The sequence below is a fragment of the Anomaloglossus baeobatrachus genome, chromosome 5 (assembly GCF_048569485.1).
Source record: "Anomaloglossus baeobatrachus isolate aAnoBae1 chromosome 5, aAnoBae1.hap1, whole genome shotgun sequence".
In the NCBI taxonomy this organism is placed as follows: domain Eukaryota; kingdom Metazoa; phylum Chordata; class Amphibia; order Anura; family Aromobatidae; genus Anomaloglossus; species Anomaloglossus baeobatrachus.
In genome coordinates, this window is record NC_134357.1 from 54914433 (window position 1) to 54929612 (window position 15180).

The following is a 15180-nucleotide window of genomic DNA, read 5'->3' on the forward strand; positions in this document are numbered from 1 at the left end:
TCCGGCGTAATGTGTCAAAAAAACGGATACGGCCGCTGTATCCGTTTTTTTGAGCTGAGCATGCTCAGTATCACAATGGATCTGTCCAAAAACTGAAGGAACTGATGGAAAAAAACTGATGCAACTGATCAGTTTTTCTGCCGGATCCGTCGTATCAGTTTTTTCGCCGGATTGTGCCTGATGCCAAAAAACTGATGTATGAAAGCAGCCTAAGGCCCCCTTCACACGTCCGTGAAAATCACGCACGTGTCAAAGGTGCGTTTTCCCCTCCATGTGCCGTGTTTATGGCACTACGTGTGTTCTCCGTGTGTTATCCGTGATAACACACGGAGAACGAGAACTTTCTGCTCACCTGTCCCTGGCGTCGCTGTCCGTGGTGCTGATCTTTAGTCTCCGGTCCTGCCGACTCCCCGCTGCTGCTGCTTCCGGCCGCAGTGAAGTGAATATTAAATGAGCATAATGAGCGGCGGTCGGCAGCAAGTGACAGCAGCGGCAGAGACAGCAGGGCTGGAGAAGGTGAGTAATGATTTGTTATTTTTTCTCTGACACGTGAGTTTTCTCCGGCATGTGTCACACGGGACCGCATCCACACTACATCCGTGCGGGCCGTGTGACACCCGTGATGCCGGAGAAAACGTGGACATGTCTACGTGTGGAACACACGTTCCATGGCAAAACACGCACGTGTGCGCAGACCCATTGATTTTAATGGGTCTACGTGTGCCCGTGTCTCTGGTACGTACAGGAACGGACCTAACACGTACTGGAGACACGTGCGTGTGAAGGGGGACTAAGACTGCTTATTCCCCTACCTATTCCTGGATGCAAATGATAGGTGCAGATCAAGGAAATGGTTAAATGCTGCGACTGCCTTTGAAGACAATACAAGACCAAATAGATATGTCGTGGAAACCCCTTTTGTGGGAGAGCTAATTTAGGGTGAGATGCAAAGGGATCTCCATATCTGCGATTGTTGGTCCAATTAATAGCGATGCATTGGAGACAAAAACACAAGAACACACAGCCAATGTACCGGGCTTTGTCTGAATCGCAGATGTCCAAACAGTAGTTTATTAAAACCACAAAAGCAAAGGAGACGGCTTAGTACATGACCAAAACTGGAATGAAGGTTGCGAATAAAAAAATCGTAAATTATGAATCCTGCTGAATTCCTTAAAACTAGATCTGTCTAGTAACAAAGAAACTTGAGACAAAGACATATTTAAGGAGACTACACCCAGTGTTATTGCTTTTATGAATAACACTTATAAAGCTAATATAAAACTATCTAAATTATATATATATATATATAATATATTACACACTACAGTTCAAACGTTTAGGGTCACTTAAATATTTCCTTATTTTTGAAAGAAAAACACTTTTTTTTCAATGAAGCTAACAAAATTAAACAGAAATACACTCTATACAATGTTAATGTGGTAAATGACTATTCTAGCTGCAAACGTCTGGTTTTGAATGCAATATCTACATAGGTGTATAGGGGACCATTTCCAACAACCACCACTCCAGTGTTCTAATGGTACATTGTGTTTGTTAACTGTGTTAGAAGGCTAATGGAAGTTTAGAAATCCCTTGAAAACCCTTGTGAAAATATGTTAGCACAGCTGAAAACGTTTTGCTGATTAGAGAAGCTATAAAACTGACCTTCCTTTGAGCTAGTTGAGAATCTGGAGCATTACATTTGTTGGTTCCATTAGACTCTCAAAATGGCCAGAAAAAGTGAAGTTTCATGAGAAACTCGACAGTCTATTCTTGTTATTAGAGATGAAGGATATTCCATGTAAGAAATTGCCAAGAAACTGAAGATTTCCTACAATGGTGTGTACAGTACTACTCCCTTCAGAGGAGAGCACAAACAGGCTCTAACCAGAGTAGAAAGAGAAGTGGGAGGCCGCGCTGCACAACTGAGCAACAAGACAAGTACATTAGAGTCTCTAGTTTGAGAAATCGATGCCTCACAGGTGCTCAACTGGCAGCTTCATTAAATAGTACCCGCAAAATGCCAATGTCAACGTCTACAGTGAAGAGGCGACTCCGGGATGTCGGCCTTCAGGGCAGAGTGGCAAAGAAAAAGCCATATCTGAGACTGAAGGAAACAGACTGAGGAAGATTGGAAAAAAGTGTTATGGACAGATGAATCAAAGATTGAGGTGTTTGAATCACACAGAAGAACATTTGTGAGACGCAGAACAACTGAAAAGATGCTGGAAGAGTGCCTGACGCCATCTGTCAAGCATGGTGGAGGTAATGTGATGGTCTGGGATTGCTTTGGTGCTGGTAAAGTGGGAGATTTGTACAATGTAAAAGGGATTTTGAATAAGGAAGGCTATCACTCCATTTTGCAACGCTATGCCATACCCTGTGGAAAGCGGATGATTGGAGCCAATTTCATCCTACAACAGGACAATGACCCAAAGTACACCTCCAAATTATGCATGAAGTATTTAGGGAAGAAGCAGTCAGCTGGTATTCTATCTGTAATGGAGTGGCCAGCCCAGTCACCAGATCTCAACCCTATAGAGCTGTTGTGGGAGCAGCTTGACCGTATGGTACGTAAAAATTGCCCATCAAGCCAATCCAACTTGTGGGAGGGGGGAAGCATGGGATGAAATATCTCCAGATTACCTCCGCAAATTAACAGCTAGAATGCCAAAGGTCTGCAAAGCTGGAATTGCTGCAGAGGAGCATTGTCTGTCGAAAGCAAAGTGTGAAGGAGAAAATTATTATTTCAAGTAAAAATCATTATTTCTAACCTCGTCAATGTCTGGACGATATTCTCTATTCATTATGCAAATCATTTGATAAATAAAAGTGTGATTTTTTTCATGGAAAAGATCAAATTGTCTGGGTGACCCCAAACCTTTGAACTGTTGTGTAAATTGCTTAAATAATAAAACACAAGGTATAACATTTTTACCATAATAGATAGGAATCGTGATCTTTATTCAGCTACACGTTTCAGAGATTATTCTCCTTCAGGAATCACAATGTGAGCTTTAGTCCTGAAGAAGGAGAATAATCTCTGAAATGCATAAACGAATAAACATCGTGATTCCTATCTATTTGGTCATGGATTTTCTTCGACGGCAGTGCGGTGTTTAACCCTTTCCTTGATCTGCACCCATCATCTTGCACCCACGTTGCTCTGCCAAATTTCGTGCCTGTGCAGATTTCCCTGCTTGCGCGGGTGCAGTTCGCTCTGCCCCATCGCGGGCCGAGCCAAAAACATAGTTGCCCTTGCGCGAGCCGGTGAGGTTTTTGCGCAGTTGTGAGATTATGGTCGGCAATGTGCATGACCACCCGCGATGGGGCAGAGCGAACTGCACCTGTGCGAGTCGGGAAATCTGCACAGGTGCGATATTTGGCAGAGCAACGAGGGTGATGACGGAGGCGGATGAGCACGCCCATCTGACCCGAACAGGTCATTAGCATACGTGGTGGTCAGATTTTATAAAGTTATTTCTGAGGTCTGCAAGGGGAGTCAGCAACAAGGTGCACCTTTATAGAATTCAGCCCAGTAGCTGCAGAAGGTGATACTTTTGGTTTAATACCAAAAAAACTGGTGACAGGTTCTCTTTAAAGGGAATCTGTCACCCTTTTTTTTTTAAGTTATTAATATGGACATAAAGGTGAAATTAGCCATACCTGTGTGCCTCCTTGATGAGGGGCCGTTTTGGAAAAATCCTCTTTTATATCCTCTATCTTTTGGGCTATGGGACATGTACTGCCCGGAAAATAAACCTGCCTATAGTCTTCATTATACAGGATTCCTACTCCCCTTCTTTTTAGTATTCCTGTGATGTCAAGCGCACAGCCGGAAATCCCGCGCCTGAGCATTACGCCTGCCGTCCCTCCCTGCACAGTTCCGCCCTTCCGTGGGCAGTCTTTAGTTTTGCTGTGCGCAGGGGCCACAGATTCACTGCAACGTCACAGTGCAGGGGAGACATGGCAGGCAGAATATGCAGGTGCGAGATTTCCGGCTGCGCACCTGACGTCTCAGGCACACTAAAGAGAAGGGGAGGAGGAATCCTGTATAATGAAGGGGATTGCTGAGTTCGGCCGTAATTTAATTAAAAGTTCGGTTCCGGGCTCAGACTTGCCCCATTGACCCCCAAATAAGCCAATGGGGACCCAAACTTCTGTGCTGTAAAATGGTCTCTCTCTCTTCTATCAACAAGCTTTATTAGCATGTGAACAACACCCGAACTCAGACACTGACTTATTAAAGTCCTTGTACAAGTCCGAGACCCAGACACCTGCTGTTCGACACGAACCCTGAACATTATAATTCAGGTTCGCTCATCCTTAGCGATTGCGGCCTAATGGGCAGATAGCCGGCACGCTATTGGATCACCAGAATGCCTTTACTGTGCGATGCAATAGTGCAGTAAGGTCCCGTTCAGACAAACCTATTTTCGGTCACTTTTTTTTGCACGCTAACCAGTGTCAGCCAATGGTGCTCATTACCAACACTGTTGCCCCTGGCAACTAATTGGGGGCTCAACTTAAAATCTTTATACTGCTGTGGTAAAAGGTGTTGTGATTGGTTGCTATAGGCAACAGACTTTATCTTTTGGAGCAGTTTCTGCCCAATGGTCTATGTGCATTTTCCACCATGAGTTTTTCTTTTCCCCATGATGAGTCCAATAATTCAGAATCTGTTCTAATTCCTCAGGTTTGATGTTTAACGGATTAATGTAATTTGCTGCATCTTTTTCTTTAATTTACAGTCTTTATTTTCTTGTCTATCTGTGCCATAACATCCTGCAGCCTTTATTGCCCACGTGCACATATACCAGGCTCTACAGTCTTGTAAATCTGATCACATGTGACGTAGTGGTAATCTTAGAGGCCGCAAGTTCACATCACAGAATTTGGACTACGACAAAATGGCCGCCGGAACACCGTTTAGTGGTCTGGAGGCGGCGCTTCCGGTTATGACGGGAAGTGGTGCGTAAGGAAAATATGTCCTCCAATCCATGAACTTCCGGTTTCGCCGCTGTCATTGATTCTCGTTAGTGATTTTTGTTTACCGCTTGTACTGCCCGTACGTGGCCCTCATGGCTGCCCGTATTATACCGCGCCCCTAGGGCAGTGTGCGCTCGGTGATGTCCGGGCCCCTGTCTGCGCTGCTGCCCGGGCGCCCTCAGCCGTCCATGCTGTGTTCTAGCTCCTGGCAGTGCCGGGCTGAGCTCGCATCTGTACTGACGCTGTCAGCTGCGGACGGTCCTGCCCAAAATGAAGAGGAGGCGGCGGCGACGCCCTGTAGGTGAGCACTTAAATGTGACTTCCATCCTCTACACTGGCTGCCATTTTTAAGAGTCTATTAGCAGAGCCAGATTATAGTTATTTTTTTTTCACCAGAAGTTTTGTTGGGTATTTTAAACCGGGGTCGGCAACCTATAGGAATCCTGGGCATGCTGGGAGTTGTAGTTGCACGGCAGTGGAGGTCCCACAGGTCGCAGACCCCTGGGGCTATATGTGCTTGTTTGGAGTGTGATCTCAGGATACCATCACATGTGCAAAATTATCCTCTGTGGATTTCATCCCCGTCCTCTCTGGAGTTTACCTTCAGCCCCCTGTGGGATTCCCCCTCTGGCCCCCCCTTTCCCCGGCGGGATTCCCCCTCTGGCCCCCCCTTTCCCCGGCGGGATTCCCCCTCTGGCCCCCCCTTTCCCCGGCGGGATTCCCCCTCTGGCCCCCCCTTTCCCCGGCGGGATTCCCCCTCTGGCCCCCCCTTTCCCCGGCGGGATTCCCCCTCTGGCCCCCCCTTTCCCCGGCGGGATTCCCCCTCTGGCCCCCCCTTTCCCCGGCGGGATTCCCCCTCTGGCCCCCCCTTTCCCCGGCTGGGTCCCCCCCCCCCCTCGACTTGGGATTCCCCCTCTGCAATGCACCCAGATGACATCTGTGCCAAACTCTAACCCAGTGATCCTGGCACAGAGTTCACATTGTAAAATCCGCGGTGTAATCTGATGATATAACCCCTTCCTTCCAGGGCAATTTTCCATTTTTTTTGCACATTATTTTTTTTCCTCTTCTTCTAAGAGTCGTAAGTTTTTATTTTTCAGTCCATAGAGCCGAGCGAGGGCTGCTTCTCTCCAGACAGGTTGTAGAAGGGACACGTTTCAGTCATAATTTTATTTTTGTTTTACTGTTATAACAGTAACCTGACAGCACGGTGCTCCACTTCAGAACAATTATTGCTATGCAGTACTAAACTAGTATAAATACATTTTAGTATCTAAAAAAAAATTCAGAACGTTTTCCCTTTTGGCTCATGTCGCCATTTCTGAGACTCATAACTTTTTCTGTCAGCGGAGCTGTATGGGGGCTCAATTTTTGCTCATTAATCTGTAGTTTTGTTGGGGTTTTTTTTTTCAATATTTTGAGCTACATGTAATATTTGGTATAGACTTTTTATTGCATTTTTGGGGCAGTTGCTTAGTCTTGTAGGAGCACCAATATGGCAAGAAAAGGGCCCTATCTTTAGGGCCCTGGATGCCACTACAAAGCATTGTTCTCCCACAGTCTCATGTTGGGGTGGGGGATGAATGCTGGAAGTTCCACACAATTGCACCCTTTAGATTTCGCCATCAGTGACTGACAGTAGTACTTAAATAAAAGACTGATGGCACTTCCTAGTGTGAACAGGTGCATACTATAGCAGTAATGCATGTCTATATTCCTATATTCATTCTTACACATCTTAGTACTACAGAGTGCAGCTGTCTCAGGTTTGTTACTATGCTTTGTGCTTAGTTTGCACCTGTTCACACTTGCGTGTTAGGATGTGCCATCAGTCTTTTTCTTACATTACAGGGTCCTACCTTCTGGTTGAGCACTCCTGCTCTTTAGCATTAGGCAATTTTAATTCTCCATTTGCAGGTTCCTGTCCACCCATAAATTGGGCGTCTCCCAAGGATTGGCCGGCAATGTAGTGTGTCACTAACTTATGGTTTCTTCCACCTTTTTTATTGTGTCCTCCGCCTTTTTCACGTCTTGTGATTATTTCTCTCAGGGAGCGTTGTGTACTGCTGGAGTTACCAATACCCCCTAAAGAAGACGGCCCATGCACCCTGACTTTACTGTGTGCGGCACAAGGGAAGGATCGAATCCTGGGGGTTACACTCTGCAGTGAAGCCCGGACCATCGAGATCTACTCCGCATCGCAGGACGGACAGGAGGAGGATGAGTACTTGGGTACCAGTCGAGGGCAGAGATTTTGCACTTTGGAGAGCAGTGGAGAAGAGACTCCTGCAGTTCTGTACAAAGCTCATCTGAAGTTCGAGTTCCCGGTGTCGTCTTGCATTGTCAAGGTAAACGGCTCAGATTCACCATCTGGAGCGACATGGCAGGGGATGAGACGGCGCTGCACATGATCAGATATAGCGGCTGCATTCTCTCAGCCACCCTGTAGTATCAGGAAGGGTCACATCATGTACACTACACCTAAGTAATTTTATAACATAGTGGGTGTGCAATTTTTAAATTAACCTTTTCTTGACTGGATGATATACTGTATTTTTTATTTTATAAGATGCACCCTTTTATAACACATGCCTCAAGTTTAGAAATAAAGGTAAAAAAAATATAGGGTCCATTTTCTAATCCGGTGGGTTCATACCGGGGAGGTAGGGCAGCAGTGGTGGTGGAACGGGGTCACAGGAGGCAGAGGCGTTGCTGCAGTATGTTGATGCTGCAGGCGGTGCAGAGGGGGGACCGGGTACTTACTGCTAGCTGTGGCGCTGCTCTGTGCTGGTGCATGCTGCGGGCGGTGAGGCATTGGCCATTCTGAAGATGTCGGCAGTAAGGGATTCATAGAAATGGCGGCCGGAGACGGCACGTGCACAGATGAGTTTGTGCCGAGAGCTCCATCTGCGCATGCGCCGACTCTGGGCGCCATTATTTGAATCCCTTACTGCTGTCATCTTCAGGATGGCTCATGCCTGGCTGCCCGCCACACAGAGTCGTACAAAGCGGCACAGCATTGCCCTGCCTCCTGTGACCCCTCTCCACCATCCCCCAGTAAGCTACATTCGGGTTTTAAGATGCAGTCCTCATTTTCCTCCAAAATCTTTGGGAGGAAAAGTACGACTTATGATCCGAAAAATATCGTGTGTGTATATATATATATATATATATATATATATATATATATATATATATATATATATATATATATATATATATATATATACACACACACACCATATTTTTCGTATTATAAGACGCACCCCAAATTTAAGGCTAAAAAAAAATGGGGTCTGTCATATAATTCGGTGTTCTCTTACCGGAGGGGGTCAGCAGTGGTGGTGATGCGGGGTCACAGGAGGCAGAGGTTGTGCTGGCAGCCGTGGCGGGTTAGTAGCGTCAGCCGCAGCGGGTCTGTGGTGACAGCGGCGTCCATGGTGGGAGCCGCAGCAGCTCCGTGGCAGCGGGTGACAGGTGGAGCAGGCCGGTGAAGTAAGTGTCTGTGTGTCCGCGGTCACGCTTCAAATGATGGCGCCTGGAGCGGCGCATGCACAGATGGAGCGCTCATCCAAGAGATCCATCTGCGCATGCGCTGACTCCTGGCGCCATCATTTGAAACTGGGACTGCGGACAAACTGGGATACCTGCCGCACAGCCGCCCGGCACGCACGTACAGAGAGGCAGCCGGCACCAACGGGCACCCGGCTGCCTGCACGCAGCCACAGGCATATATATATATATATATATATATATATATATATATATATTTACATTTTTGCACATCCATCATTTTTTTCTTCTTTTTCCAAGAGCCATCTTTTTTTTTTTTTTTTTGTAGCTTTGAATGACACAATTTTGTTCCCATCCAATGTACTGAAAAACAGCGAAAAAAGTGAAATTGTGAAGGAAAAAAACCCCATTTAATTGAAAGTACCTTATACTGTTGCTGTTCCTCAAAAGAGAACAAAAAGTAGATCCCTGGCTGCGATTGCACAACATTATTTCCGTGCAACTTTGTCACATGGAGGGCAGATGGGTGAAGATTGATCACGTCACGTGGTGGAGTCACGTATACTCGGCCGTTAAAGAATGACCGTGGCATTTACGTGATTAATCATCTGTGATTAGAGCTATCTTCTGTCCCTGCTGTTAGAGGCAGGTGCCGGCTGTATAACATAGCCAACACATGCCCTGTATAGAGAGGGATCGGGTATTTAGCCCACTCCCTACACAAACACCTGTTTAGGGAGCACATACAGTATAAGGTTTTTTCTTCATCGTTCCTTATGGGAGACCCAGACCATGGGTGTATAGCTTCTGCCTCCGGAGGACACACAAAGTACTACACTAAAAAGTGTAGCTCCTCCCTCCTAGCATATACACCCCCTGGATGACCACATCTAGCCAGTTCAATGCTTTATGTTCAGAAGGATCACACACACACATGCATTCTCATCTGATTTTTGATTTTTGTTTTTTGATTTCAAAGAGTTGGAAGAAAAGCGGGTCCAAGCTGGACTCCCGGCATGTCCCTTCTCACGCCACTGTGTCGGCGGTGCTGTTAAGGTTGATTTACAAGGGCTGGAGCCTTACATGCCGTGCTCCTTCACCATCCCTCGGACTCTGGCTTGAAGTGGGAGCCATCACGGTTCTCACTGCTTTGCAGGAGACCGGTCTCCATCCGCAGCCCTTTCAGGTCCCTGCCGGACGGAGCGCTCACCCCCTCAGGGACCTGGCCCTGCGTCTCATAAGCTAAGTATTGAGACGTTATTGAAGGGTCCCTTATGCATTTATTGTGGGGAGAGTGTGTTATGTCACTGTGCTGTGATTTCCGGCCGGTTCTCTGGTTTTCTCCTGAGAACCGCGCCGAGGGTGCCTGCTCGTCGGCCGCATGAGAAAATTTAGGCCCCGGCTTCGGCTGCGGCCTACTTTCGGTTTCACTGCCCCTGCATGTCAGTCTTGCAGAGGGACAGTGCGGCGCCGCCCACCGGCCGTTCAGCTCAGGGGAGGACACTCCTCTGAGGAGATGTTTCCCTCCCCTGTATTTCTCCTTGGCCCTCCGGTTCCCGCTCTTGGACTCAACCCCGCCCCCCCTCCTCACTCCGGCGCCATTTTATCAGCGTTCACACACTGATCGGCGCTGGCTGCTGCAGCTACTGCATCTGTCTGGGGGTCCAAGCTGTGGAATCCGGAGGGCACACAAAACGGTCTGGTAAGCCACAACCTCTGGTTGTGGACCTTATTATACACTCTCTGGGGGTCATTCAAGGAGTGTGTTCTTTACTGCAGAGCCTCCTCCTCAGCAGCATGTCTCTCACTAGGAGCAAGGCTTTACTCTATATGCACTGCATGTCAGCTCATACTCCCTGAACCGAGCACATATCCACATTGTGATGCCTGCTCTAACAGGGTGGTGCCTCAGCCTGGAGTCTCCCCAGGGGTCCCTCCGGCTGCTCCGGCCCCGGTGGCTGAACCCCCGGCTTGGGTAGCATCGTTTTCTAAAGCTATCTCCCAGTCCTTTGCCGACTCCATGGGACAGCTGTCCCGGACTCTGCTGACCATGCATCAGCCCCCTTCTCAGGGCGCCTCTGCTGCTCCGACTCGCTCTGCAGAGCTCAGGATGCGGATGTTAGGGGACTCTTCTCCTTCCTCGTCCCACGGCTCTGATTCACGGGCTGAATCGCAGGGCGAGGAGGATGCCTTTACTGTGGGCTCGGACGCTACCTCTATGTACCCCATTGATTTATCTGAAGGGGATGCGGATGTTAGTGACTTGATTGCGTCCATTAATTCCGTACTGGACCTCAATCCGCCAGTATCAGAGGAGCAAGCCTCTCTGGTAGAAAAACACCAGTTTACCTCACCTAAGAGAACAAGGAGTATGTTTTTTAACCACTCAAGTTTTCAGGCCACTGTGACCCAGCCCAGGGCCTGTCCTGACAAACGCTTCCCAAAGCGTAGTTCTGATGAACGTTTTCCCTCTCCACCAGAGGTGGTCAAGGAGTGGTCTCAGTCTCCAAAGGTAGATCCTCCGGTGTCTAGAATCTCAGCCCGGACAGTTGTATCTGTGGCTGATGGCACCTCTCTTAAGGATCCCACTGACCACCAGGTTGACCTTCTGGCCAAATCTGTATATGAGGCGGCAGGGGCCTTGTTTTCCCCGTCTTTTGCAGCGGTGTGGGCTCTTAAGGCCGTCTCTGCTTCTCTGGAGGTGATGCATTCCCTCACCAGGGACTCTATGCCCGAAATGGTTGCCTTAACTTCCCAGGCTTCGGCTTTTTCATCCTATGCCATGTCTGCCATTCTGGAGGCTTGTCACCGCACGGCGGTGGCTTCCGCTAATTCCCTCGCGATCCGCAGGATCTTGTGGCTTCGAGAGTGGAAAGCAGACGCTTCTTCTAAGAAGTACCTTGCTGGGCTCCCCTTTGCTGGGTCCCGGCTGTTCGGTGAACAACTGGATGAAATTATTAAGGAAGCTACTGGCGGGAAGAGTACTTCCTTGCCACAAACTAAAACCAGGAAACCTGTCCAGGGCAAGAACCAGTCGAGGTTTCGCTCCTTTAGTTCCTCTAACTGGTCATCCTCTAAGCCCTCAGCATCGTCCACTAACTCAGCCAACCCAGCTGGCGCACGAAGCAGCGCCCTCAGAAGAGCGGAGGAGCCGCTGCCACTAAGGCAGCATCCTCTTGACTATCTGGCTGCGCCAGCAACGTCCTTGGTCGGTGGCAGGCTCTCCCACTTTGGCGACGTGTGGTTCCAACACGTCTCCGATCAGTGGGTGCGGGATATCATCGCCCACGGCTACAGGATAGAATTTTCTTCCAGCCCGCCAAACAGATTTTTTCTGTCCACTCCACCCTGCTCCAAAGCCGCCGTCTTCTCTCAGGCCGTGGCTTCCTTGCAGGCCAACGGAATAATTGTACCGGTTCCCGCCCGGGAACGGTTCAGAGGGTTCTACTCAAACCTCTTCCTAGTCCCCAAGAAGGACGGTTCCTTCCGGCCCATCCTGGATCTCAAGCTTCTCAACAAGCATGTTCAGGTGCGGCACTTTCGCATGGAATCTCTGCGATCGGTCATTGCCTCAATGACCCAAGGAGATTTTCTAGCATCCATCGACATCAGAGATGCCTATCTGCATGTGCCAATTGCAGTTTCACACCAGCGTTGGCTAAGTTTTGCAATCGGAGAGGAACATTTCCAATTCGTGGCTCTCCCCTTCCGGTTAGCCACGGCCCCTCGTGTATTCACCAAGGTCATGGCAGCAGTGGTTGCGGTTCTGCACCTCCAGGGGTTGGCAGTGATTCCTTACCTGGACGACCTTCTGGTCAAGGCTTCATCCAGTGCAGACTGTCAGCAGAGTGTCTCGCTCACTCTCGCCACGCTTGTTCAATTCGGGTGGCTTGTCAATCTGCCCAAGTCTACTCTGACCCCGACCCAGGAACTTACGTATCTAGGGATGCAGTTCGAGACTCTGCCGGCACTTGTGAAGCTGCCCTTAGTCAAACAGCAGTCCCTTCATCTGGCGGTACGCTCTCTGCTGAGGCCCCGCCGTCATTCCATCAGGCACCTCATGCAGGTGCTGGGTCAGATGGTGACGTCAATGGAAGCGGTTCCCTTTGCCCAGTTCCATCTGCGTCCCCTGCAGCTGGACATTCTCCGCTGTTGGGACAAGCGGACCTCTTCTTTGCACAGGCTGGTGGCTCTGTCGCCACAGACCAGGAGCTCTCTTCAGTGGTGGCTTCGGCCCCTCTCTCTGTCCCAGGGACGCTCCTTTCTGGCCCCGTCATGGGTGATTCTCACCACGGATGCCAGTCTATCCGGCTGGGGAGCAGTGTTTCTCCACCACCGAGCACAGGGCACTTGGACTCCGTCCGAGTCAGCCCTCTCGATCAATGTGCTGGAAATCAGAGCTGTGCTCCTAGCTCTCGTAGCCTTTCACCACCTGTTGGCGGGCAAGCACATTCGAGTCCAGTCAGACAACGCGACAGCAGTTGCCTACATCAATCACCAAGGCGGGACTCGCAGCCGCCTAGCAATGTTGGAAGTTCAACGTATCCTTCAGTGGACGGAGGACTCCAAGTCCACCATATCCGCAGTCCACATCCCAGGCGTAGAAAACTGGGAGGCAGATTATCTCAGCCGTCAAACCGTGGACAGCGGCGAGTGGGCCCTGCATCCGGCAGTGTTCCGGTCAATCTGCCGCAAGTGGGGCACTCCGGAAGTGGATCTAATGGCATCCCGGCACAACAACAAGGTCCCGGTTTACGTGGCTCGCTCCCACGATCCTCAGGCCTTGGCGGCGGACGCGCTGGTTCAGGATTGGTCCCAGTTCCGTCTGGCCTACGTGTTTCCCCCTCCTAGCTCTCTTGCCCAGAGTCCTGCGCAAGATCAGAATGGAGGGCCGTCGGGTCATACTCATTGCTCCAGACTGGCCCAGGCGAGCTTGGTACCCAGACCTGCTCCGTCTGTCCGTAGAGATGCCGTGGCATCTCCCGGACCGCCCAGACCTTCTCTCACAAGGCCCGTTTTTCCGCCAGAATTCTGTGGCTCTCAGATTGACGGCGTGGCTCTTGAGTCCTGGATCCTGACGGCTTCAGGCATTCCTTCCGAGGTCATCTCCACTATGACTCAGGCTCGGAAGTCTTCCTCGGCCAGGATTTACCACAGGACTTGGAGAATTTTCCTGTCCTGGTGTCGCTCTTCCGGCCATGCTCCTTGGCCGTTTTCCTTGCCGACCATCCTGTCCTTTCTACAGTCCGGTCTGCAGCTAGGACTATCCCTCAATTCCCTCAAGGGACAGGTCTCGGCTCTGTCAGTGTTATTCCAGCGGCGTATCGCCCGACTGGCCCAGGTGCGCACCTTCATGCAGGGCGCATCTCACATCATTCCGCCTTACCGGCGGCCTCTGGATCCCTGGGACCTCAACCTGGTCCTCACGGCCTTACAGAAACCCCCCTTTGAGCCTCTTAGGGAGGTTTCTTTGTTTCGTCTTTCACAGAAAGTGGTCTTTCTGGTGGCCATAACGTCTCTCAGGAGAGTCTCTGATTTGGCTGCGCTCTCTTCGGAGTCACCCTTTTTGGTTTTTCACCAAGACAAGGTGGTTCTCCGTCCGACTCCGGACTTTCTCCTTAAGGTGGTGTCTCCTTTCCACCTTAACCAGGACATTTCATTGCCTTCCCTTTGTCCGGCCCCTGTGCATCGCTTTGAGAAAGCGTTGCATACTTTAGATTTGGTGCGGGCGCTCCGGATCTATGTGTCACGCACCGCTGCCCTTAGGCGGTGCACCTCTCTTTTTGTGCTGACCACAGGTCAGCGCAAGGGTCTCTCGGCTTCTAAACCGACCCTAGCTCGTTGGATTAGGTCGGCCATATCCGATGTCTACCAATGTTCTCAGGTGCCCCCCGCCGGGGATTAAGGCGCACTCGACCAGAGCTGTCGGTGCCTCTTGGGCTTTCAGGCACCAGGCTACGGCTCAGCAGGTCTGTCAGGCTGCCACTTGGTCTAGTCTGCACACCTTTTCGAAGCACTACCAAGTGCATGCTCATGCTTCGGCAGATGCGAGCTTGGGCAGACGCATCCTTCAGGCGGCTGTCGCCCATTTGTGAAGTTAGGTTTTGCCTACTTCTCAGTTTTTGTTTATTTCCCACCCATGGACTGCTTTGAGACGTCCCATGGTCTGGGTCTCCCATAAGGAACGATGAAGAAAAAGAGAATTTTGTTACTTACCGTAAATTCTTTTTCTTATAGTTCCGACATGGGAGACCCAGCTCCCTCCCTGTTGCCTGTTGGCAGTTCTTGTTCCGTGTGTTTTCACCGGTTGTTGTTGTAGACTGAGGTTCCGGTTATTCCGGGTTTTACTCTATCTCTACTTGTGGGTGGATGTCCTCCTTCAGCTTTTGCACTAAACTGGCTAGATGTGGTCATCCAGGGGGTGTATATGCTCGGAGGGAGGAGCTACACTTTTTAGTGTAGTACTTTGTGTGTCCTCCGGAGGCAGAAGCTATACACCCATGGTCTGGGTCTCCCATGTCGGAACTATAAGAAAAAGAATTTACGGTAAGTAACAAAATTCTCTTTTTTTCTGAGACTTTAGAGGGGTTGTCCGCAATGGAACGGCTCCTACTGAATCATTTCAGGGCTCCATAGTATTGAAAAACCATGATTACACAGCATTAGCTGCCATGA

At 49.7% G+C, this 15180-nt stretch overlaps 1 protein-coding gene across 1 annotated transcript in view; it reads left to right on the forward strand.

The window, feature by feature from the left end:
- Positions 1-4981: 4981 nt before the first annotated feature.
- The window catches only part of C5H10orf88 (chromosome 5 C10orf88 homolog), a 30720-nt gene continuing 20521 nt past the window's right edge, over positions 4982-15180 (forward strand). Inside the window, exons 1-2 of the mRNA XM_075348519.1 lie at positions 4982-5293; positions 7043-7340. Of these exons, the coding sequence (XP_075204634.1) occupies positions 5133-5293; positions 7043-7340 (459 nt within the window). The 5' untranslated portion in view covers positions 4982-5132. The remainder of the gene's footprint in view (positions 5294-7042; positions 7341-15180) is intronic.